General features: G+C 43.1%; 1 protein-coding gene and 1 long non-coding RNA gene across 9 annotated transcripts in view; one reads left to right on the top strand and one right to left on the bottom strand.

The window, feature by feature from the left end:
* Positions 1-1,188: 1,188 nt before the first annotated feature.
* LOC123380859 lies at positions 1,189-7,613 on the bottom strand. The gene is made up of 2 exons (XR_006587186.1): positions 5,847-7,613; positions 1,189-1,294 (listed from the first exon to the last, which is right to left on the bottom strand). It is a non-coding gene; the product is annotated as an uncharacterized LOC123380859 (long non-coding RNA).
* Positions 7,614-7,925: 312 nt separating this feature from the next.
* ZDHHC20 (zinc finger DHHC-type palmitoyltransferase 20) overlaps positions 7,926-23,505 on the top strand; it is a 79,143-nt gene continuing 63,563 nt past the window's right edge. For 3 of the 8 annotated variants that reach the window (XM_045040067.1, XM_023249859.2, XR_006586941.1), the window contains exon 1: positions 7,927-8,147. In XM_045040067.1, coding sequence (XP_044896002.1) covers positions 8,030-8,147 — 118 coding nt within the window. In that variant the 5' untranslated portion in view covers positions 7,927-8,029. Of the gene's footprint in view, positions 8,148-20,223; positions 20,248-23,505 lie in introns of those variants that run through there. The other 5 variants (XR_006586939.1, XR_002740279.2, XM_045040032.1 and 2 more) reach the window with 3 other exon arrangements.

Below are 23,505 nucleotides of genomic sequence, written 5' to 3'. Positions count from 1 at the left end.
AGTGACTGTGTTTAATTAAATAATCATACATAGGAGAGATACCTGAGTGTATTATATAGGGACAAACAGAATGATTACAGGGCAGTTCCAAAAGCTGGACCCCCTGTACACACACATTCACACTCACACTCGCTCACATATACTCACACACACACACACACACACACACACACACACACACACAATGTGGCGTCTATCCATCTCCTGTCGAGTTGGTGTGTCCTTTCTGCTTTTGTTTTCCGAGAACTTGTCAGCTCTTAATTCAAAGTGATCAGAGAGAGAGAGAGAGAGAGATCACAACAGTGGAGACTGTGGAGTTGTGAATGTTTCCTGAAATCCGCTCTCCTCTCTCCTCCAACAAGGAGTCAATCGATGTTTCCAACGGCAGCAGCCACACCCAGACTCTTCTCTGTCGGCTAAATGCAATCAGTGACACATGCCTGGACTGATAGATGAACAAGCGGCCAAGACGCTTTCTGGAGGACAGACTTCCAGATGTGCAAACATAAACGTAACCAAACCAGAAACTCTTGCGGTCATCAGGGTCAGGAATCTATCTGTCATCTCATCGTGACAGCTGAATCTCTGGACTCCCTTTTTGGCTGTATCTCATTAGTTAAGAAACAGATCATTAGTCAGCGATGCAGCAAAGCAAAAGGCCTCGCCGCAGCCCAGGTCCCCAGATGGATGTTAACATTTGAGAAACCTCACAGAGAAACAGGATATTTGCATAGCCTCAAAGTACCTCCAATGACTGTTAACGGTTGGAATAGATGTCCACACATCCTTTGACATTCCTCCCTCCGGGAGGTAGAATTTAACTGCCCACTCCGTGAGTGCGGCCAGACTTAATGACTGTTTTCCAGTGAATAGTGTAAGGAAAGAGAGAAATTGTGACTTCACGGTAGCGACAGCATCTTATCCAAGGCATGGAGGCCAGACTAATATTACCAGTAAGAGCATGTCCACACCGACATGATCGGAGGGGAACAGCACATCATCTCTGCAGCTTTCTTCCCCCAAACCCATAGCCCCAGTCTAGTCAAGGGAAAGCATCAGACAAACCCAAATTGAGGGGCCTTCCACAAAATACCTGACCAGTCCTTTTCAAAAGTGTTTCTCCATGCAAGGCAAGGAATGTCTGACAAAGTCAGAGAAAGAAGTGTCGACTGAAAGCCAACCTCCAAGTAGGTTAGGAAGCACTTTATTCATTATGCTCCTGAGGACAGTAGACCGGGAGCTTTTCCGATTGCCCTGAAGAACTGCTCCACAGCTTCCAGAATTAAAAGCGATTCTAGAATTAAAAACAGGGGATTCTAGAATGTAAAGCGTATAGGGGTATATGTGCTTGTAAGCTTCACAAGGTATACTTTGGTTGTAAAACTTAAGGTTTTCGGATTTCCACATAGACATGAGAAAGACCCGTAGGGCATCTTAATACATTACGTTTCTATCATATCTGATTGTCCAAAAATATTGCCTGCATGCTTCTGCTTAACTGGCTTCCCGGTTCCTCCTGCTTTTGATATTTCCTTGAGGTCTCTTGAAGGGGTCACAGAAGGCTGACATCAGTCACCTACTGCAGTTTGAGTGCACAGAAGGAGACTAAGAAGACATGATAACTAAATGCAAATCCTGGACCAGAAAATTACATTAGCAAAAAAACTGGTAAAAACCAGCCTGTAGTTTAGTGAAAAGTGTCGTACCAGGGTTCATTTCTTACTTTTGAGAATTACGCCATCGTTGCGTAAGATACTAACGTTAGAGAAGCTGGGTGAAGGTTATATGGGAACTGTCTGTAGCATCTTCGTAACTTCTCTGCATATTGAAAATTATTTTCTAATAGGGGCGCCTGGGTGGCTCAGTCGGTTAAGCGTCCAACTTCAGCTCGGGTCATGATCTCACAGTTCACGGGTTTGAGCCCCACCTTGGGCTCTGTGCTGACAGCTCAGAGCCTGGAGCCTGCTTCAGATTCTGTCTCTCTCTCTCTCTCTCTCTCTCTCTCTCTCTCTCTCTTTCAAAAATAAACATTAAAAAAATGAGATTTCATTAGGAACATGTGGTGATAATATCTGTAGGGTAATTGCTGATTAACTACTTGTTCTACAAGTTCCTTTGATGATAAGCAAGCATTCCCATCCCTTGAGCCTAGGCCTATGTGTTCTTGGTTCCTTCAGCTATGCCTGGGGATGAAATGACCTCTAGTGCTCTGAACTGATAAGACGGGTGTTTGGATGGTGTCTTCATTTCCACCTTTCAACAATTGTGAATAGTGTTGCTATGAACGTGGGTGTACAATATCTGTGTGAGTCCCTGCTTTTTTTCTCTGGGGGATACACCAGAAGTAGATCATAGGATCATTCCGTGGTTAATTTTTTGAGGGATTGCCATATGTTTTCCACAGCAGCCACACAAGTTTTATATTTTCTGTTTATATATAAATATATTTTATATTCCCACCAGCAGCATACAAGTGTTCCAAGTTTCTTCATATCCTCAAAATTTGTTATTTTCTTCTCTTGTTGTTGTTGTTTTTTATGTATTTTGAGATAGAGAACGAGTGGGGAAGGGGCAGAGACAGAGGGGGACAGAGGCTCCAAAGCGGGCTCTGTGCTGACAGCAGAGAGCCCGATACGAGGCTTGAACTCATAAGCCATGAGATCATGATCTGAGCAAAGCCAGATGCTTAACCAACTGAGCCACCCAGGAACCCTTGTTGTTTGTTTCAGAATAGCCATCCTAATGGGTGTAAAGTGGTATCTCATTTTTTTGTTTCGCATTTTCCTAATGGTTAGTAATGTTGAGTGTCTTTTCATGTGCTTATTGGTCATTTGTATATAACTTTTTGGAGAAATATCTATTCAACTCCTTTGCCCACTTTTTAGTGTGTGTGCTGCGGAAGTGAGCACTCCTTTGCTCACTTTTTAATGGAGTTGTCTGATTTTGTTGTTGTGGAGTTGTAGGGGCTCTTTATATATTCTTGATATCAATCCCTTAGCAGATATATGATTCAAAGTATTTGCTCCCATTCCATTGATGGCATTTTCAATTTGTCTTTATTCTTAAGTAATCGTTTCTCTGGGGATAAAATTTAAGGATATTATTTTCTCTCAGCACTTTGAAAATATTACTTTATTCTCTTCTGGCATCTGTCATGGCCAATAAGAAGTCAGTCATCAGTCTAATCGGTGTTTCTTTGGTAATTTAACTTTTATGCCTGGAATTCTATAAGAGTTTTTCCTTTTTCCTAAACGTTCAATAGTTTCACTACTCTTTGTCTAGGTAAAGATTTATCATTATTTATCCTGGTTGATATTGAAGTGCCATTTTAACATAAGACTTCCATCTTTCTTCAATTATGAAATACTCTCATGTATAATCTCTTCAAAACTTGCTTCTTTAATATTATTCTCATTCTCTTCTTTTTTTTTTATTAAAAAAATTTTTTTAACGTTTTATTTATTTTTGAGACAGAGAGAGACAGAGCATGAACGGGGGAGGGGCGGAGAGAGAGGGAGACACAGAATCGGAAGCAGGCTCCAGGCTCTGAGCCATCAGCCCAGAGCCTGACACGGGGCTCGAACTCATGGACCGCGAGATCGTGACCTGAGCTGAAGTCGGACGCTTAACTGACTGAGCCACCCAGGCGCCCCCTCATGCTCTTCTTTTGGAACTCTTTTTTTTTTTTTAAATAAAAAGTTTTTTTAGTTATTTTTTGAGAGAGAGAGAGAGAGAGAGAGAAGGGGAAGGGCAGAGACAGAGCGAGAGAGAGACAGTCCCAAGCAAGGCCCCACACTGTCAGCACACAGCCCAATGCAGGGCTTGAACTCATGAACCATGAGATCATGACCTGAGCGGAAATCAAGAGTTGGAAGCTCTTGATGAAGTCCCAATAATTTGTTTTTGCTTTTATTTCCCTTGCCTTTGGAGATGTGTGGAGCAAGAAATTGCTGCGGCTGAGGTCAAAGAGATTGTTGCCTGTTTTCTCCTCTAGGATTTTGGGTATCCACCCCCCAAACCAAAAGCACACTGTATACACTGTATGTTAGCCAACTTGACAAATTATATTAAAATAAATAAATACAAAAATAAAATAAAAAGAAGTTAAAAAAAAAAAAAGAATTGGAAGCTCAACCAATTGAGCCACCCAGACACCCCCTTCTGGAACTCTTAGTAAAGATTTATGTTGAAGCCTGCTAATATAAGTGTTTTTCCATGTGTTTTTCATATTTAAAGAAAACTGTGTTGTGTTCTGTATGAGTTACTCAGCACTGTCTTCCAACTTGCTAAGTCCCTCTTCTCTGGTGTCCAGATTATACTTATTTTATCAATTTTTTAAATTTGACAACAATATTTCATTATCTTGAAGATTCCTAAATATTTTTCAAATGCACCTGCTCTTTTTCCGTTTTTGTTTATTCTGTGTTTCATATTTTCTTGTTCTATTTAGATAGAAGTTATTCTTTTACCTCTTTGGGCATGCAATATACAGTTTGGAAGTATTTTTAAGATTGCTTTGTAAAATTAATTTTGTTTTGAATGAATTAAATTTTTTGTGTGATTTTTTTTTTTTTTGGAGGGAGAGAAATTGCAAGCAGGGGTGGGGCAGAGGAAAAGGGAGAGGGAGAGAGAGAATCTCAAGCAGGCTCCATGCCCAGCACAGAGCCCAACATGGGGCTCAATCCCACAACCGTGAGATCATGACTTGAGCTGAAATTAAGAGTTGGACACTCAACTGACTAAGCCACCCACGCGTCCCTGCATTCTTTCTTAGTATCTTTGTGGGTTTGGGCATTGTTACTTGATTCTGAATTTGTGAGTTTGTATTTTTTTCTTCACTCTTTCCATATCCACATGGTTTCTGTAAACCCTGTCTAATGGTTCCATAGCTGCCTCTAGCTGCCCTTACTCTTCTCCATCTTGTAGTTCAAAACTGGAACTTGAAATGGCATTTTGAGGTTCCTAGATGGTGGGAATAATAGGGACACCATATCGAGTCACAGCTGGCAGTTTGGTCTACTTCCAGGTCAGGGAGCTGCACTGTGTCCTTCGGCCTCTCCTAAAAGCCATGATCCAAGGGGTTGAGCACTTTTTTCTGTCCCCTTTATTGAGGGCTGGGGACAATAGAAGTTGGGACTGGAGGTTTGAACCTGAGTTGGTCTGATTAGTTTTCTATGTTTAGATTTATATTTACTATTGAAGTGTTTTTGGAGCAGAGTGGGTATGTCGAAGTTGATCTGGAGCCCTAAATAGCTTTCTTATCACTCTCTTCACTGCCACACCCAAGTTCGGGCCACCATACCTGTTGCTGGCATGACTGCAGCATTATCCTAACTGGTCTCTCTGCCTCTAGTCTTTCTTTCCTCCAGTCCATTCTTCCCCCTCAGGCCGGGGGATTGTGATAAAATGTAACTCCACTCACACCACTACCCTGCCTAAAGTCTTTAATGATACTCTGTTGTCACAATCAGTAGCAGAGATGGTGAGAAATCACCAGCCCAAGGTGGAGAAGGAAGGAAGGAATCTAAGTTGCAGGTTCTTAGTGATTCCAGGCAAAGGAACATTAACTCATGTCTCGTCATTTAAGATAGAAAAATTCTCAAAAGAATGAAAATGTTATTACCTCCCTGAAAATGTGGAATGATCTCAGGGCAAGGCAATAGACCAGAAACATCCTCTCGATCCCATGTAGAATCAACACCTTCTTAGGACACGTGACAATCATTTAGAAATCAAAACTAATGTGATCCGGTTGGTGACTCCAAAAGTTAGGAAGAATAGCTAGATCATAACGGAAGCATTTAAACATCCACTCAAGAAAAAGCTATTGAAAATTTCCCACTCACAAGGCACTGTGGAGAAAATCAGATGTGTAGATACCATCTACCTTCAAGGATCTCACAAGGTGGCAGGCAAGGTGACATTTACAATTAACTACCAAAAATATGTGTGTTGTTGTGGGTCGGATGGTGTTCCCCAAAAGATATGTTGAAGTCCTAACCCCCAGTACTTTAGAACGTGACCTTATTTGGAAATAGAATTCTTGCAGATATTGTTACTTAAGACGCGGTAGTACTGGAGTAGGATGGGTCCTTAATCCAATAGAGAAAGACGGATACAGACACAGGAAGGGAAAACATCAAGCGACAATCGAGGCAGAGATTAGAGTGATATAGCTGCAAGCCGAGGAATCCTCAGGATTGCTGGCTGCTACCAGAAATGGGCAAGGACTATCCTCTATAATTTTCAGAGGGAGTACAGCCCTGCCGTCACCTTAATTTAGGACTTCTAGCCTTCACAACTCTGAGACAATACATTTCTGTTGTGTTAAGCCATTCAGTTTGTGGTACTTTGTTATGGCAGTCCTAGGAAACTAATACGTCTATTATGAGCAAAATGGCACAATGGAAATGAATCATTCCCAGATTAAGAATGACTTCTAGAGGACATGGCATTTGTACTGAGCTTTAGTAGGATGATTTTTATATACAGGATGGCAGGAAGGAAAAAGGCTTTAAGTTATGGTCTTGCCTGTCAATCCAAATTCCAGCCTGAAGCCTAAACCTCCTTGAGAAGCCTCTCTGGACAAGAAGCTGAATTTGCTCGACTTTAATGCCTTCAACCTGCTGTCAGTTTTGCCACTAACACCACTTTCAAGACACAGAATCTGGGACAACAAAATATTTCCCACATCCTTTATTGTTTCTAGCACCGTGTACGGTGGTTAAATATTATTTGCTCTCACTAGCTTTTTATCACACCCATAAAAGGGGGAAATCCATCTCACGGAGACGTGGAGAGCAGTAGCTAATTAAAATCTTAGTCTAACCAAAATAGACATGAGAGCAACTGGAAATGCGGCTTGGAATAACTTGTCATGCTCCTGACCTTGTATTATGATGTCTTCACAGTGATGCTTCAGGGTTGTTATGACTACAGGCATCATTTAGCAAGGTGCCCCAGTTGTAAATAAATTCTCGAAGATTCAGTAGTCGTTTGGGGGGCAGGGAGCCGGTGGTTCCCCCACTTCTCACACCCGATCTTAAATTTGGGTTCCAGATCAAATTGCCAGATGCTACATGGCTTCTATAATAAATCTCAGGCAACTACCAGTTCCATCTTCGAAAAATGATAACGCCCTGGGGTCTGAGGTCGCCCCTGGGCACCTCCTCCTCCTGGGAAGGAGGGATGGATCAAAGGGGTGTTTTCATCTGTCAGTTCTGCCTGCAATACGGAGCATATTACTTCCAAGTACAGGGGTTCCTAACCTGAGATGTCATCGTAAGCATCGGAGGAGCTTAAAACAAACAATACCCATTCCTCGCCCGCACTTGACGGGGGCACGGTCTGCTCCTTATCGGAAAATGGGCCCCGACCAGTCAGAGTCCGCAGGACCCCAGGGGAGCAAGTTCCGTACTTCGTGGCCCGAGGCCCACGACCCGGCCAAGGAAATCATTCCCAGCTGCCCCCCGACGTGAGACGCAATCCACGAGAGCCACGTCCTCTCCCGGGCAGCCATCCAGGAAGCGTCCGTCGCCGCGCGCACCGCGCCGGGCTCGCTTCCTTCTCGGCCGCCGCGGCCTCCCCCGCCCCCCGGGCCGGTCCGCACCCAGCCCCGCCACGCCCCAACGGCCGCCGCCGGCGCAGGCCCCGCCCCCACGCCCGGGCCCCGCCTCCTCTGGCGGCGGGAGCCACGCCCCCGGAGGCGCGGCGCGGGCTGCGGCGCGCGGAGGCGGGGCGGGCGTGGGCGCGGGGGCGGGGTGGGGGTGGGGGCGGCGGGATGCAGGACCCGGGCGGGACCCGGCCGGGCGAGGCGCGGGGAGGAGTCGCGGAGGGGCCTCCCATCTACTCTTCCTGGGGCTCGGGCTCGAGCTCGGCCTCGGAGGCGGGGCGCCTGGACGAGGAGCGGCCCGGAGCTCCCGAGTCGCCGCCGCCGCCGCCGCCGCCGCCGCCGCCGCCGCCGCCGCCGCCGGGGGCCTGGCGCTCCCCTCGACCGTGGGGCGCCCGCTTCTGCAGCCGCCAGCGGAACATGGCGCCGTGGACGTTCTGGCGCTGCTGCCAGCGCGGCGTGGGCTGGGTGCCGGTGCTCTTCATCACCTTCGTGGTCGTCTGGTCCTACTACGCGTACGTGGTGGAGCTGTGCGTGTGTGAGTACCCGGCGGCCGGGCTGCGGGCGGGCGGAAGGCCGGGCCTCTGCGGCCCCGCGCCCCGCCGGCCGGCGCCTGCGCTCGCCAGGCGGCCGGGGTCCGGCCCAGACCCGGGAGGAAGGCCGGGCCGCCGCGCCCGTGGCTTTGTCGCGGCGGTGCGGGGCGGCGCGGCCTTCCGGCGTGCGCGACACCCCGCGCCGCGCTCCTCGGGGCCGAGGTCGGGGCGGAGCGAGGCGGTGTGAGCGTCCTGGGGTCTGCGGTCCCCCGCGGGCGCCTCGTTCTCCTGGGGCGGAGCGCTCAGAGAGGGGCTTTCCTCGAAAGGAGCAGCCGCACATCGTCGAAGTGTGTGTGTGTGTGTGTGTGTGTGTGTGTGTGTGTGTGTGTGTGTGTGTGTTGCAGTCTTTGCTTTTGTTAATGTTGGCAATAAAGAAATCTGTCCCTCCTAGATCGCCTAACCAGCGCGAGAGGAAAACTGTGCCACCCGAAGAGCCGGCTGGGGGCCGTGGCGGGGGGGGGGGGGTGCGGACAGGTGGTCTGTTCGCTGTCCCCTGCTGACCGCAGGCAGGTGAGCGGCGCAAGAGTGAGCGCCCGCTTCTGATTTCTCGTGGCGCGGGACCCGTTTTAAAGTTCATTTCTTTCGAGTCTGAGTCCAGGAACTTACACAAAATGCCATTTTTAAGACCGAAAGAATGAGTGAGATGAGACCTAGCCCGATTCTCTTTTATATTACGTCCATGCTGGGGGTTTGAGGTCTTATGTTCGTTACTGCCGATTCTCTCGTTAGTTCTTCGTACCCAGTTTCTCACCAGGTTCCCTGGGATTAAAAAAAAAAAAAGAGGAGTAGCATGGCGGCACGCTTCGAGGATGTACGATTCCGATTTGAATAAGTTGCCGTTAAGATGGAAGGGAATTGTTTGTAATCAAAACGTTGTTTGAGGGCTCCGACTGTGTGTGTCACAGTGATCGGTTGCTCGGCCTTAAATGTTCGTAGGCTTTGGGTGTGCGGCTGTTCTAGGGTTAGGCTAGACGGTTAGGCTAGCCTTCTGCTTTCCCGTATGTCTGCTGTTTATACCAGTGCTTCGTGAAAACTTAGGACCGAGTGGGAAGTGGTGTTAGTAAAAGCAGTCCCTTGGCATCCCAGAATGATCTAGTTCGTCCCCAGACTGAGGCCAAAGCTATCCAGAGGGCTCTTGTGACATGCACTTAATAAAAGAGCCACCTGAGCTAGACTGATCCCAACAGGATGAAATGAAAAGTAGTTACACCACCCAGTCCTCTTGCAAGTGGCAAACCCGGGACGCGTCGGGTTGTGGCTCTGGGATCTGTGCAGCTCTCTACTTGGTTTGGACCGAGTTCTGCACGTGAAAGAATGCTTTGGTTCAGGAAGTTTCAGGGTCGGTTTTTAAATGAAAATAACCACCTTCAAAAAAATTATACAGGGGCGCCTGGGTGGCTCAGTCGGTTAAGTGTCCGACTTCGGCTCAGGTCACGATCTTGTGGCTCACGAGTTCGAGCCCCGTGTCGGGCTCTGGGCTGACGGCTCAGAGCCTGGCACCTGCTTCCGATTCTGTGTCTCCCTCTCTCTCTGACCGTCCCCCCATTCATGCTCTGTCCCTCTCTGTCTCAAAAATAAATAAACATTTTAAAAAATTAAAAAAAAATTATACAGAAAACTACCCCTGCGACTAGGCCCAGAATAAATTAGCTGTCAATAATAATAGCGTTCATCTGTTGAATGTGATTGAAAAATGATGTTTGAATCCGTTAAAATTGACTAGATTTAGGTATTTCTTGAAGCTGCTTCCCAAAAGTGATAGTGATCATAGGATTGATTCTCTTCCGCTTTTGATAATACTTGGTCTTATTTACTCTGAAGTGGGCGTTTATTCCAGAAGTGGTACCAGTCTCATTTAATTCTGTCAGAAGATTATTCCCACGCCATTCTAACGCCACAGTGGCTTCGAAGTGCATCTTGTGAAGGAACGCTGTTACGTTGAAATCACACGTCTTAACCTATAGTTGGGTTTTGTCCAGAATATCAAAAGGTGACATTAAACATAAGGAAAGGGAAATGAATATGAATTGGGAAGTGCTGGGTGCGAGTGTGGGTGGAGGGGACATTTTATTCATTCTCTCCTTTAATCCTCAGTATCTCATAGCAGAGGTGTCTCTACAGATGTAGGAAATGAGACTGAGCACATAGGTCGTCCTTTGGTCACACAATTGTTGAGTGGCCGTTGTACTGTGATCTACATCTTTATTCTCTCCAGGTAACCTTTAGTGAGTCAGTGCAACTATAATTGTTCCGTGATTGGGGAAGGGGTTTTGGTGGGGATAAGTGGTTGCCCTTTCTGGAGATCGTACCTTGAGTTAGGCTTTAGGCCCATCCTTTAGAGAGCATACCCCAGGATTTCATGAAGTTACACATTCTGCAACAATTAAGGCCCAGTGCTTGACAAAATTTTAAAATATTCAGTAGTGAAAGGTCTTCCATAGGGCCTGCATTCAGTACTTCTAAGTTTGGGACGCCTGGGTGGCTCAGTCAGGTAAGTGTCCGACTTTGGCTCAGATCATGATCTCGTGGTCTGGTGGTTCGAGCCCCACGTCGGGCTCCATGCTGATAGCTCAGAGCCTGGAGCCTGCTTTCGGATTCTGTGTCTCCCTCTCCCTCTCTGCCCCTCTCCCACTCACACTCTGTCCCTGTCTCTCTCAAAATAATAAATAAATATTTAAAAAATTTTTAATACTTCTAAGTTATCTGAGTTTAACTAGGGAGGATTTGGGAGGTGTGCAGTGTCACGGGACTCTGGTTGAGCATAAAAGCTCATTCACTTTCATAGTAAAACTATCTTTACTGCTTATATATATTTATGTTTTCATAGCACGGACCCTGCCACTAGAATATATCGCTATATAACTTTGCTTTAAGTTGAGTGAAGTGTGAGTTTTACTTGAAGTGCTGTTTTAGCATTATTTACAATAGCTACACTGCAGAAGTAGCCCAAGTATCCACCGGTTGATGAACGGATAAAGAGGAAATGGTGTATATATACAAGGGAATATTACTCGGCCATAAAAAAGAATGAAATCTTGCCATTTGCAACAACATGGACGGAGCTAGAGACTATTATACTAAATGAAATCAGTTAAAGAAAAATATCATGTGATTTCACTCTTAGGTGGAATTTAAGAAACAGAACAAACGAACAACAGGGAAAAAAAAGGCAAACCAAAAAATGGGCTGTTAATTACAGAGAACATAGGGGAGGTAGGTGAGAGGATTGGTAAAGTCGGTGAAGGGAATTAAGAGTACACTTGATGAGCACGGAGTGCTGTATGCAATTGTTGAATCGGCCTGTTTTACACCTGAAACTGATACAACACTAGTATGTTAACTACATGAATTAAAATAAAAAAATAAATTGCTGTTTTAATAATTTTTATAGAGTTTTCTTAGTTCCTGGTAATTTTTTTATCAAACCAGATGGGAAAGGATGATTGTATCTTTACTGTGTTAATTCATTTAATACTCAGAAATGAAATAATTTGTCCAGGGTCATACAACCAGTAAGTGGCGTCAAGTGGCTTGGAGCTAGAACCCGTGCTTTTAAAATTAGCTGCTATGTGGGGTGCCTGGATGGGTCAGGCGGTTAAGCGTCCGACTTCAGCTTAGGTCGTGATCTCGCGGTTCTTGAGTTCGAGCCCCGTGTCGGACTCTGTGCTGACGGCTTGGAGCCTGGAGCCTGCTTCGGATTCTGTGTGTGTGTGTGTGTGTGTGTGTGTGTGTGTGTGTGTGTGTGTGTGTCTCTCTCTCTCTCTCTGCCCCTTACCTGCTCATGCTCTGTCTCTCTCTGCCTCTGAAAAAATGAATAAATATTAAAAAAATAAAAAAAATAAAATTAACTACTATGCAAGAATAGTCTACTTGGTTATCAGGATCTGTACACTGAAGGCAGATTTCAGTCTTATCTGTAATATATGTATAGAAGGTAATTTTCTCCTAAAAGGTAGCCTCAGAGGGTTCCTAAATATCTCAGACAATTAAAATGCCTGGCCCACAGGAAGACAGTTGACAAATGGGTTATGAGAGGCCCTCATTCCATCTTAGCCTCTGTAAGTTTCTAATTTTGTAATTCCATACACACACGTATGAAATGTGTAATTCCTGTTACAAGACGGAATAATATTGAGGACAAAGTTGAGTAAGAATTAATCGAAGGTGGCCATGTTACAAGGGTGATAAGCAGAGAAATAAGGATCAAGTAATTAGTCATATCGGTGCTTGGTGTTCAGCTGAACTCCTCTTTTGAGTTTCTCCCAAGGCTGATATTTAAACATGAATTTATGGGCGGATTGCCCCATTTTTACACTTTGGTCAAGATGGTTATTTCTGAGCAAAGTGCTAATTCAGGTTCCCAGGGTTTTATCAGGATGTCTCATTCAGGTCAGCTAGAGCTGTTAATAGTAGACGTGTCCCTCTTATGTGGCATGTAGAAGATCTTAGAGCCCAGAGAGATTTTAGAGATGATCTAATCATTCCATTTATTTAACTTATGAAGAAACTACTGCATGGAACAGCTGTGTGGTTTGCCCGAGGATGGATATGCCTCTTTTGTCGGAGAGAAGTGTGTAGAGTAGAAACGTAACCTCTGAGTCTATATATCTGACATTCCTGTGTCTCCTTCGTAATTTCTTCAAATTTAGAATGAGGCAAGATAAATAGTTGAAATATCAACATTGAGCATAGCTCTTGCCACAGTTGATTCCAGTGTTTTTTATTGATTTCAAAAGAACCAGCTTTTGATTTTTCTTGATTTTATTTTCTATTTCATGGATTTCTTGTCTGATATTTATTATTTCTTTTCTTTCTTTTACTTTGGGTTCCTTTGCTCTTTTTTCTAGGTTTTTTTTTTTCCTTTTAGAGAGTGCGAGCAGGGGAAGGGCCGAGGGGACGGGGGAGAGAGAATCTTAAGCAGGCTCCGTGCCCAGCGTGGAGTCCAAGGAGGGGCTCCATCCCATGACCCTGGGATCATGACCTGAACCAAACTCAAGTTGGACACTCAACCGACTGAGTCACTCAGGTACACCCCCTCTTTTTCTAGTTTCTTAATATGGAAACTGGAGTCACTGATTTGAGTCCTTTCTTACGTGTTTAGTCTTGGAAATTTACTCCAGATACTGCTTAATTCACATCCCATCAATGTTGATATGTTATACTTTCATTTTCATTCAGTTAAAACAATTTTCTAATTTCACTTTTGATTTCATCTTTGACCCATGGGTCAGACTAGAACTATGCTAGTTTGCAGTTATTTGAAGATTTTTCCAGATACCTTTTGGTACTGATTTTGAATCAGTTCCATGTGGTTGGAAGACATACCTTGCATGACACGAGTCTTTATGTACCTGGGCTTGGTTTTTGGCCCACAATGTGGTCTGTGGTAGAAGCATTTCATCTGCATTTGAGGAAAACGTATTCAGTGTTCAGTCGTGTGTTTTGCTGTTTGCCAGTAGGTAGAGTTTTCTATTATGTCATAATGTGCTGTGGCTGTCAAGGCAAGTTGGTTGACAGTGTCTTTCAGGTCTCCTATGTTCTTGCTGATTTGCTCTTTGTTCTAGCAATGAATTATTGAGAGAGGTATGACTATAATTACGCATTTGTCTCTCCTTGTAGTTCTGGCAGTTTTCGCTTCGTGCATTTTTCAGCTCTGTAATTAGGTACATATAATGTTTGGGATTATTGTGTTCTCTTGGTGAATTGACCCTTTGTCATTATGGAATGACTTTCTTATCCCTGGTATTGTTTGCTTTCAAATCTAGTTTGGCAGATGTTAACAGTACCACTAATGTTCCTTGTGATTAGAGTTAGCATGGCAGATCCTTCCCCGCCCTTTTAACTTGTTTGTGTCTTTATATTTAAAATGCATTTAAAATGCCTGGGTGGCTCAGTCGGTTCAGCGTCCCAACTCTTGATCTCAGGGATGTGAGTTGAAGCCCCACATTGGGCTTCATGTTGGGTGTGATCCCTATTTTAAAAAAAGAATTGAAATGCATTTCCTATAAGCAGCATGTAGTTGGGTTTTTTGTTTGTTTGTTTGTTTCTTTGTTTGTTTTAATTCAATCCAGTCTGAAATGTCTGGCCTTTTTTCCCCTTTTTGGGGGGCGCTTTATAGAGCTAAAATTGACATATAACATTATATTAGCTTCAAGTGTACAACATAATAATTTAAAATATAAATATATTTGACATAATTAAATGATCACTGCAGTAAGTCTGGTTAACGTCCATCACCCACATATAGTTAAGTAATTTTTTTGCTTGTGTTGAGAACTTTAAATGTAAACTCTCTGCAACTTTTAAATATACATTAATATTATCAACTGTAGTCACCCTGCTGTACAATCTATTTTAATTGAGGTGTTTTAACCAGTAACATGTAGTGTGATTATGATGTAGTTAGGTTTAAGTTAGGTAGTCAGGTCATGACCTGAGCCAAAGTCCACGCTCAACTGACTGAGCCACCCAGGCGCCCCTTGAGTTAATTTTTAAATGATTTTTGAGTTTCGGTTTTTTTAAATGATTCTATTTTCTCTCCTTTGTTGGCTTATCAGCTGTAACTGTTATTTTAGTGATTTGCGTTAGGGTTTAGAGCATACATTTTTAAAAATGTTTTTATGTATTTTTGACAGAGAGAGAGAGCGTGTGCGCAAGTAGGGGAGGGGTGAGGGGAGGGGTGGGTACAGAGGATCTGAAGCAGGCTGTGCACTGACAGCAGAGAGCCCGAGGCGGGGCTTGAACTCATGAGCCGTGAGACCAACACCTGAGCTGAAGTCAGATGCTCAACCAACTAAGCCACCCAGGCGCCCCTTAGGGAGTCTAATTTCCATTTGACATTCAGTTAATGTGTGTTCAGTTGAATAGAATCATACAGTGAGGGTCTTCAAACTCACTTGAATTGTGTTTGAATATGTTAGAACAAACATCCACAGTAACAATATTAATTAAATTGTAATTATCTGACATATATTTCAGTAGTCTTCAGGGTTGAAGCCTAGATGAGAATGCTTATTGGTTCTGTATCTGTAGTCTTTGTTTTGGATGATGAAACAGTGATTCTTTGAAATTATGCTCATGTTATTTAAGAAAAAATTCTGGCTCCCTATGTCTCATCGCCAGTGGTTGACGTAATTATAGGAAAATTTAAGATGTCATTTAGAATATTTTTAAAAACCTTCTTATTTTGTTATTTCCTTTTCCTATCTGTTCTCAGATCCTGGAGTGTAGTAATTTTCTATATAACTTGCCTTTTGAAAGCTATAGTGCCCTGCAAGCCTTATTTACATTCTATAATTATCCCAGCCTTCTTTCCTTTTTTTTCTTTTTCTAAAGAACAGATTTTTTTTTTCTTTTCACTGCTAGTGAATTAATCTGTTCTTATGTTATTCTCTGTTGAGACCAGAAAGCAAACTGGTCAGAGAGAGCTCTATAAACAAGTATCCAAAAAAAAAAAAAAAAAAAAAAAAGGCCAAAAAACAAAAACAGCCCAACCCAAATGAACAAAAAGAGCTTTTTTTTTTTTTAATGTTTATTTATTTTTGAGAAAGAGAGAGACAGAGCACGAGCAGTGGAGGGGCCAAGAGAGAGGGAGACACAGAGTATGAAGCAGGCTCTAGGCTCTGAGCTGTTAGCACAGAGCCCAATGCGGGGCTTGAACTCACAAACTGGGAGATCATGACCTGAGCCAAAGTCAGATGCTCAACCAACTGAGCCACCCAGGCGCCCTCAGAAAGAGCTTTTATATATTCTTTTATATAAACTGATCCTTTGCGTCTTCACTGGTTTCTTATAAGACAGGAGATACGAAGGAGAAGGTACTGGACAACTTAGAAACCAAGGCAGACTGTTTGGAAGAGGGTGATGCCCTAGTGATACAAATAAAACTTTCCTTCTCCCCTGGCCTCTTCTAGTTTGTGACACAGAAGATAGAGCATGTATCTTTCTTTGTCTCTCTCTGCCCTTGTCTCTCTCTCTCTCTCTCCCCTGAACCAGCTCTTCCTGTCCTAGCTCAGTAAATGAGTTTCATCCTTCTCGTTTCTTGGTTGACAAATCATCCCATAGCCAATTAATCAGCAAATCCTGGCGTTAAATCTGCCTGCCGACCATCACTCCTGCCACTATATTCATTCAAGCCACCATAAAATCTCTGTCTTGTGAAGCAGATGGAAAAACAGGATTCCAGCAATTTGCACCTCCTTTCGTCAGGATGGGGAGTCTTTGCCTGCCCTGCGAGTCTGGGTTTGCGTTGTACTGGCTTTGATCAATAGAATGTGATAGAAGTGATGTGTGAGATTTGGACCCGAGGCATCAAGACAGCATGCCTCTCCTGTCTCAGCTCTTTGAAACCGGTTGCCTTAAGGGAGGTCAGACTCTATGGAGAGAGAGGCCCAGCCAAGATGAGCTAAGTGCCAAAGGCCTTGATGTGTGAATGAGACCATCTTAGACTCTCCTGCCCCGGCTGAGCTGCCAGTTGACTGTAAGGAGCAGGAGAACAGTCCAGCTGACCATGGCCTGAACTGCTAACCCCCACGATTCCTGGAAATAATACATGGTGGTTTTTTAAAGCCATTGAGTTATCCGTGGTTTGTTACATCATTGTAGTACTCTACATTTTTGGCGCCCTCTCCTCACCCCGTACCCCGTCCATTCTCCACACAGCAGCCAGAATAACTCCTTGCAAATCAATACCACATTCGTCACTCCTCTTCTGAAAACCTCGGCTGGCCTCCTGTCTTGTTCAGTGGACTACCTAAGGTCCCTACCATGGCCTCCTCCCCTCACGACTTCTCCGACATAATTTCCTCTCCATTCCTCCTTTGTTTCGGCAGCTGCTACACACTGGCCTCCTGGCCAAACTAATACTTGTTGGATGATCTTCATAAATTATTTAACCTGCCTGTGCTTGTTGCCATGCTATAAAATGGGATAATACCGGTCTTGCAAAATAATGTAAAGTTTTTAGCAGAGCAGGCTTTCAAATATTACTGGAGGTGGGGCAAAGATTTAAGTAGCCACTAGCATATTTTTTCTTGTCTTCCTTTTTTGGGCAGTTTTCTTTGTTTCTTTATTTTTAGTTTTTTAGAATGTTTATTTATTTATTTTGAGAGAGAGGGAGAGAGAGCACCAGCAGGGGTGGGGGGCAGAAAGAGGGAGAGGGAAGATCTCAGGCAGTCTCCATGCGGCCAGCGCAGAGCCTGACATAGGGCTCAGTCACACAAACCGGGAGATCATGACCTGAGCCAAAACCAAGAGTCTGACGCTTGACCAGGTGGCCACCCAGGCGCCCCGTGTTTCTCTGTTTTTAATTCTTAGAGTTTTTATCCCTTCCTCCCTCTGACTTCAGTGAATGAAAGAGCACTTTCTTAGAGTCTTTTTTAATTCTTAATTGACTGTATCTGAAGATCATATTGCAAAAGCGTGTGCCTATCTGGCATGAGCGGGTGGGGGGGGGAGTATGCTGAGAGAGGGGGTCCTCCACGTCACATGGGACTTTAAGAAGATTGATACCTGGCACTGTTCTTGCAGGTGTATGAGCTACACAGATTTAGGTGTTGCTGAGATACGCAGCACATCGTCTTTAGGGGATGGGCCTCTCCACTGAACTCAAGTAGTAGGTCCCAAGTAATGGTGATGATGCTTTGATGGAAAACAGGCCTCTCTAAAGTTGAGATCCACACGCCTTGATGATAAAAGATCGTTTAAAATTATTTTTAAAACATTTCTGTTCTCTGTGTCCTCTCACTTCTTCCAGTGCTTCATTATACTTACTAACGTGAACGTAGGCCCACCCAGTTGGAATCATAGGAGGAGACATTTTTATTAGCGTACTAATTGGACAACATATAAAACTAAGTATGAACTTATTAAATGTGAAGTCTTCAGGGAAGCTTTTTAAACTAATTGCATGAAAAGGATATCATCAGCACCTGGAGGAATTAATAACACCGAAATGTTATTTTTGCACATGTGGATCGCATATATCACTGGTGTGAATTGACACTGATTTTTTCTTGTTCCTGGTACTGTATGATTCTTATTTTTCTGTGGATAACTGGTATACTTTTTACAAGTATTAAAAAAGGAGAAGTGAGGGGTCATGGCTATGAGAAATACCATGTACACATATGCAGTAGCTTCCTAACAGTCCCCCCCTCAAATGTCAGCAGGAATCATTAAAAATCCGAGGCAAGATGATTACGTCTGTGTCCAGCACCCTCCAGTGGCTTTCCTCTTTGCTCCTAATGAAATCCAGCGTTCTTTCTGTAGCCCGTCAGGCCCTAAGTGTTCTGGTCTGCCACTGATTTTGACTCCTCTCTTCCTTTGCCCGCTTTGCTTCGGCCAAACAGGCCTCCTTGCTTTTTACCTGTCAGACCACGCACGTCCCACCTGAGGACCTTTGTACTTCCTTCTCTTTCTGCTTGGGATGCTTTCCTCCCAGGTTCCGAAGGGCTGCTTGTCTCCATCTAGGTTTCTTTCAGAATACTCAACTGTCAGAGAGGCTTTGCTGACTACGCCATGGAACATAAGTACTTCCTCTTTCACTTTCTTACCCTGCGTTGTTTTTCTTCGCGGCGCTTACTGCTGCTTAATGTAGTTATTTATGTTTCTCTCCTGAGTAATGTGTTCACTGCTTTATTTCCAGAACCTAAAAACAGGTCCTGCTTAATATGTACTCAGATATTTGTTGACTGAGTGAATTGATTATATAGCACCAATTCCCATGCTAGTAGAAGAGAGAGAATTGAATGTATTCATACAGGAGATAGCTCACAATTAATCTTGAATACAGATATGCCCCCGACCTTAAGAATATCTCCGTGTTGATTTCATCATTTAACAAACATTAAGTGCGTATAGTGTTCTCGGTGCCGTATTTGGCACTGGGAATACAAAGATGTATAAATGTGCACTTGTACTTCATACGGTAGTTCTTTAATATCACAGTGCTCATTTGCATATTACAAGTTTCCGTTTTAAATGCCGGTGTAATTAACAGTGTTGTATTAGTTTCAGGTGTTCAGTGTAGTGATTCGGCAGTCCCATAGACTTCGCATCTCTCATCAGCATAAGCGTCCTCTTAATCCCCTTCCCCTGTTTCATCCACCACCCACCTCCCCTCTGGTAACCATCAGTTTGTTCTCTGTAGCTAAGAGTCAGTTATTTTTGGTTTGCCTTTGTTTGTTTGTTTTGCCTTTTAAATTCCACAGATGAGTGAAACCATGCGCTATTCGTCTTTCTCTGACCGGCTTATTTCACATAGCATTGTACCCTCTGGATCCATCCGTGTGGTTGCAAATGGCAAGGTTTCATTCTTCTTTATGGCTCAGTAATATTCCATTGTAAATATATAGCACAGCTTCTTTATGCATTTATCTGTCAACACTTGGGTTGCTTCCATAGTTGGTTATTGTAAATAATGCTGCAGTAAACATAGGGGTGCATATATCCCTTCAAGTGAGCTTTTTCATATTCTTTGAGTAAATACCCAGTAGTGCAGTTCCTGGATCACAGAGTCGCTCTATTTTTAATGTTTTCAAGAACCTCCGTCTTCCACAGCGGCTGTACCAGTTTGCATTTCTACCATCAGTGCACAAGGGTTCCTTTTTCTCTACTTCCTCACCAACGCTTGTTTCTTAAGTTTTTGGTTTCAGCCATTCTGACAGGAGTGAGATAATCTCTCGTTGTGGTTTTGATTTGCATTTCCTTGATCATTAGTGATGTTGAGTACATCTTCCTGTGTCTGTTAGACAAATGTGTGTCGTCTTGGACAAATGTCTATTCGTGTCTTCTCCCATTTTTAATTGCATTATTTGTTTTTTTGGTGTTGAGTTGTAGAAGTTCTTCATATAGTTTGGATATTAACCCTTTATTGTATAGGTCATTGGCAAACATCTCCCATTCGGTAGGTTTTTTAGGTTGTTGATTGTTACCTTTGCTGTGCAGAAGCTTTATATTTTGATGTAATCCCAATAGTTTATTTTTGCTTTTGTTTCCCTTGCCTCAGGAGACACATCTAAGAAGTTGCCGTGGCCGATGTCAAAGGTTACTGTCTTTGCTCTTTTATGGTTTCAGGTCTCATATGTAGGTCTTTGATCCATTTTGAATTTATTTTTTGTGTGTAAGAAAGTCATCCAGTTTCATTCTTTTGCATGTGGCTGTCCAGTTTTCTCAGTGCCATTTATGAAGAGATTGTCTTTTTCTGATTGGATATTCTTTCTTGCTTTGTTAAAGATTATTTGACCATATAATTAGGAATTTCCTTCTGGGCTCTGTATTCTTTTCCATTGATCTATGTGTCTGTTTTTCTGCCAGCACTATGCTGTTTTGATCACTACGGCTTCGTAATATAACTTGAAGTCTGGAATTGTGATAACTCCAGTTTTGTTTCTTATTTTTTCAAGATTTTTTTTGGCTATTTGGGGTCTTTTGTGGTCCCATACAAATTATAGGATTGTTTGTCCTAGTTCTTTGAAAAATGCTGTTGGTATTTCGATAAGGATTGCATTAAATGTGTAGATTGCTTTGGGTAATAATAGATATTTTTTAACAATATGTGTTCTTCCAGTCTACGAGTATGGAATGTCTATTTTTTTGTGTCATCTTCAATTTCTTTCATCAGTGTTTTATAGTTTTCAGAGTACAGGTCTTTCACCTCTTTTGTTAAGTTTATTCCTAGATATTTTATGCATATTACGAGTTTTAAGAAGCCCTGCCATAACCAAGTCAGTAACTGTTTCACCCAGTATTTTTCTAAACTTTTGCCGTAGAATTCTTTTTTCATGAAATACCTATTTAAATTCTTCTAGACTTGTTGATCTTTGGGAACAAAGCTACCAATAGTGGTGATGGGGGCGGAGGGTGGGGAGCACATCATTTCTGAAAAGACTGTGCCTCTGGAAAAAGTGGTATTACAGTACATCCGGGAGGTAGTAGCTAATTTCTTCTACTTACCTTTTGTTATTAAATTCATCATTTAGGAAGAAAAGTCATTATTGCTGTAGATGATGAAGAGCTATTTGAAAAATGCCAACATCTGTTTCTAATTTTATGTATTTTTTAAGGTTTATTTATTTATTTTGAGAGAGTGAGAGAGACAATGAGTGCTAACAGAGGAGGGGCAGAGAGAGAGGGAGAGAGAGAATCCGAAGCAGGCTCTGCACTGTCAGCACAGAGCCCAATGTGGGTCTTGAACTCACAACTGTAAGAACATGACCTGAGCTGAAATCAAGAGTCGGATGCTTAACTGACTGAGCCATTGAGATGCCCCTATTTCTCATTTTAAAAAAAGACTTGACAAAATAGTAATAAATGACTTTTGGACAAAATTACGCACGTACAAAATACTTGATCACGTTCTGCTAAAACCAGGAACAAGTAAGATGCTTTGTTACCATGGCCATTGCTGTGTACCATTGTACTGTATTGACAAAATCAACTGCTATATTCAATCAAGAGAAAATAGTTAGAAGCATAAGACATTGGAAAGGAATAGAAAAAGCTACTTCTCTGTGTAGATGATGTGATAGTATATGTTGAAAAGCCAAGAGGATCAATAACAGCAGAACACTGAAACCAAAAGAATTGAGTAAAATTAGCAAACAAAAACCCAATAGTTTCTGTATATACATAATAGTTTGTTTGAAAACATAGTGGAGGAAAAGTCTCCTTTTCCACTAACATCAAAAAGATAAAATACTTAAGAATAAACTTAAGAAATATGCCAAATCTGTAAGGGGTAAACATTCTTGAAAAACACAAAAGTAGACTTAAATAAGTGGAAAGACATTTCATATTTCATGTTCATGAATAGAATAACTCAACATTACAGAGATTTCTGATCTCCTCAAGTCAATATGTAAATGAATTCCATTCTCAACAAAGTTGTCTTTTTTCTGGCACTAGATAAGTCGATCCTAAAAGTCACTGGGAAAAACAAACAAGAAAGAACCAGGAAACCTCTGAAAAAGAGTCATAAAGAGGGCAAACCCCACCAGATTTTAAACTACAAAACCTCTATAATTAAATCTATTGAGGGGAGCCTGGGTGGCTCAGTCAGTTGAGTATCTGACTCTTGATTTCGGGTCAGGTCATGATCTCATGGTTAGTGGGATCAAGCCCCACATCGGGCTCTGGGCTGACAACATGGAGCTTGCTTGGGATTCTCTCTCTTTCTCTCTCTCTCTGCCCTTCCCTTGCTCATGCACCGTGCGCGCGCTGTCTCTCTTAAATTAAAAAAAACCTGTTGGGGTAAGGGGGGTATTTGAGAACTCACTCTACTGTCCCTTCAGTTTTGCTCTGAACCTAAAGCTGCTCTAGAAAATAAAGCCTTAAACAATTGTATGGTATGGTGCGTGGATGGAAGTATTGGCCAATGGAGCAGACTAGAATGTCCACAAATAGTAATTATAGAAATGTAGGACATGATAAAAGTAGCATCTCAAGTCACAGAGGAACAGATGGGACAACTGGGTAGATACTTGGTGAGAGATAAAATCCAGTCCATACCTCACATGATACTCCAAGAATAAACTACAAATTGATAAAATCTTATTTTTTCTTTTCTTCTATTTCAACATTTTAATTTTATTATTTTTTTAATGTTTATTTATTTTGAGAGACAGCAAGAGCTGAGGAGGGGCAGAGAGAGGGAGGGAGGGAGGGAGGGAGGGAGAGAGAGAGAGAGAGAGAGAGAGAGAGAGAGAGAGAGAGAGAAGCAGGTTCCACACTGCCAGCACAGAGCCCGATGGAGGGCTTGATCTCACAAACCGTGAGATCATGACCTGAGCCAAGATCAAGAGTTGGATGCCTAACCGCCTGAGCCAGCCACCCGGGCATCCCTAAACTTTTAATTTTAAAGTAATTTCAGACTTGTGAAAAATAGTCCGAAGGATTTTCATATGTCCTTCACCCTGATTCCCTGAATGTTATTATTTGCTGCCCGTTCTTTGTCATTGTCTCTGAAACAGTTTGAGAGTAAGTTGCAGATATAACATCCCTGCACCAATACTTCAGTGATATTTTCTAAGAACAAGTTTGTTCAAACTTCTGTAACAGCACTGCAGGCCAGGTGGCTTATAAACAACAGAAATTTATTTCTCAGAAGGCTGGGAAGTCCAACATCAGGCACCACAGATTTGTGGTCCGGTGAGGGCCCGCTTACTGGTTCATAGATGGCCATCTTTTCACTATATCGTCACGTGGCAGAAGGGACAAAGGATTTCTCTCAGATCTCCTATGAGGGCACTAATCCCATTCTCGAAGGCTTCACCTTTATGACCTAATCACCTCCCAAAGGCCCCA

This window comes from Felis catus, chromosome A1 (assembly GCF_018350175.1).
Source record: "Felis catus isolate Fca126 chromosome A1, F.catus_Fca126_mat1.0, whole genome shotgun sequence".
In the NCBI taxonomy this organism is placed as follows: Eukaryota; Metazoa; Chordata; class Mammalia; order Carnivora; family Felidae; genus Felis; species Felis catus.
This window is presented reverse-complemented; position numbering and strand designations above follow the sequence as displayed.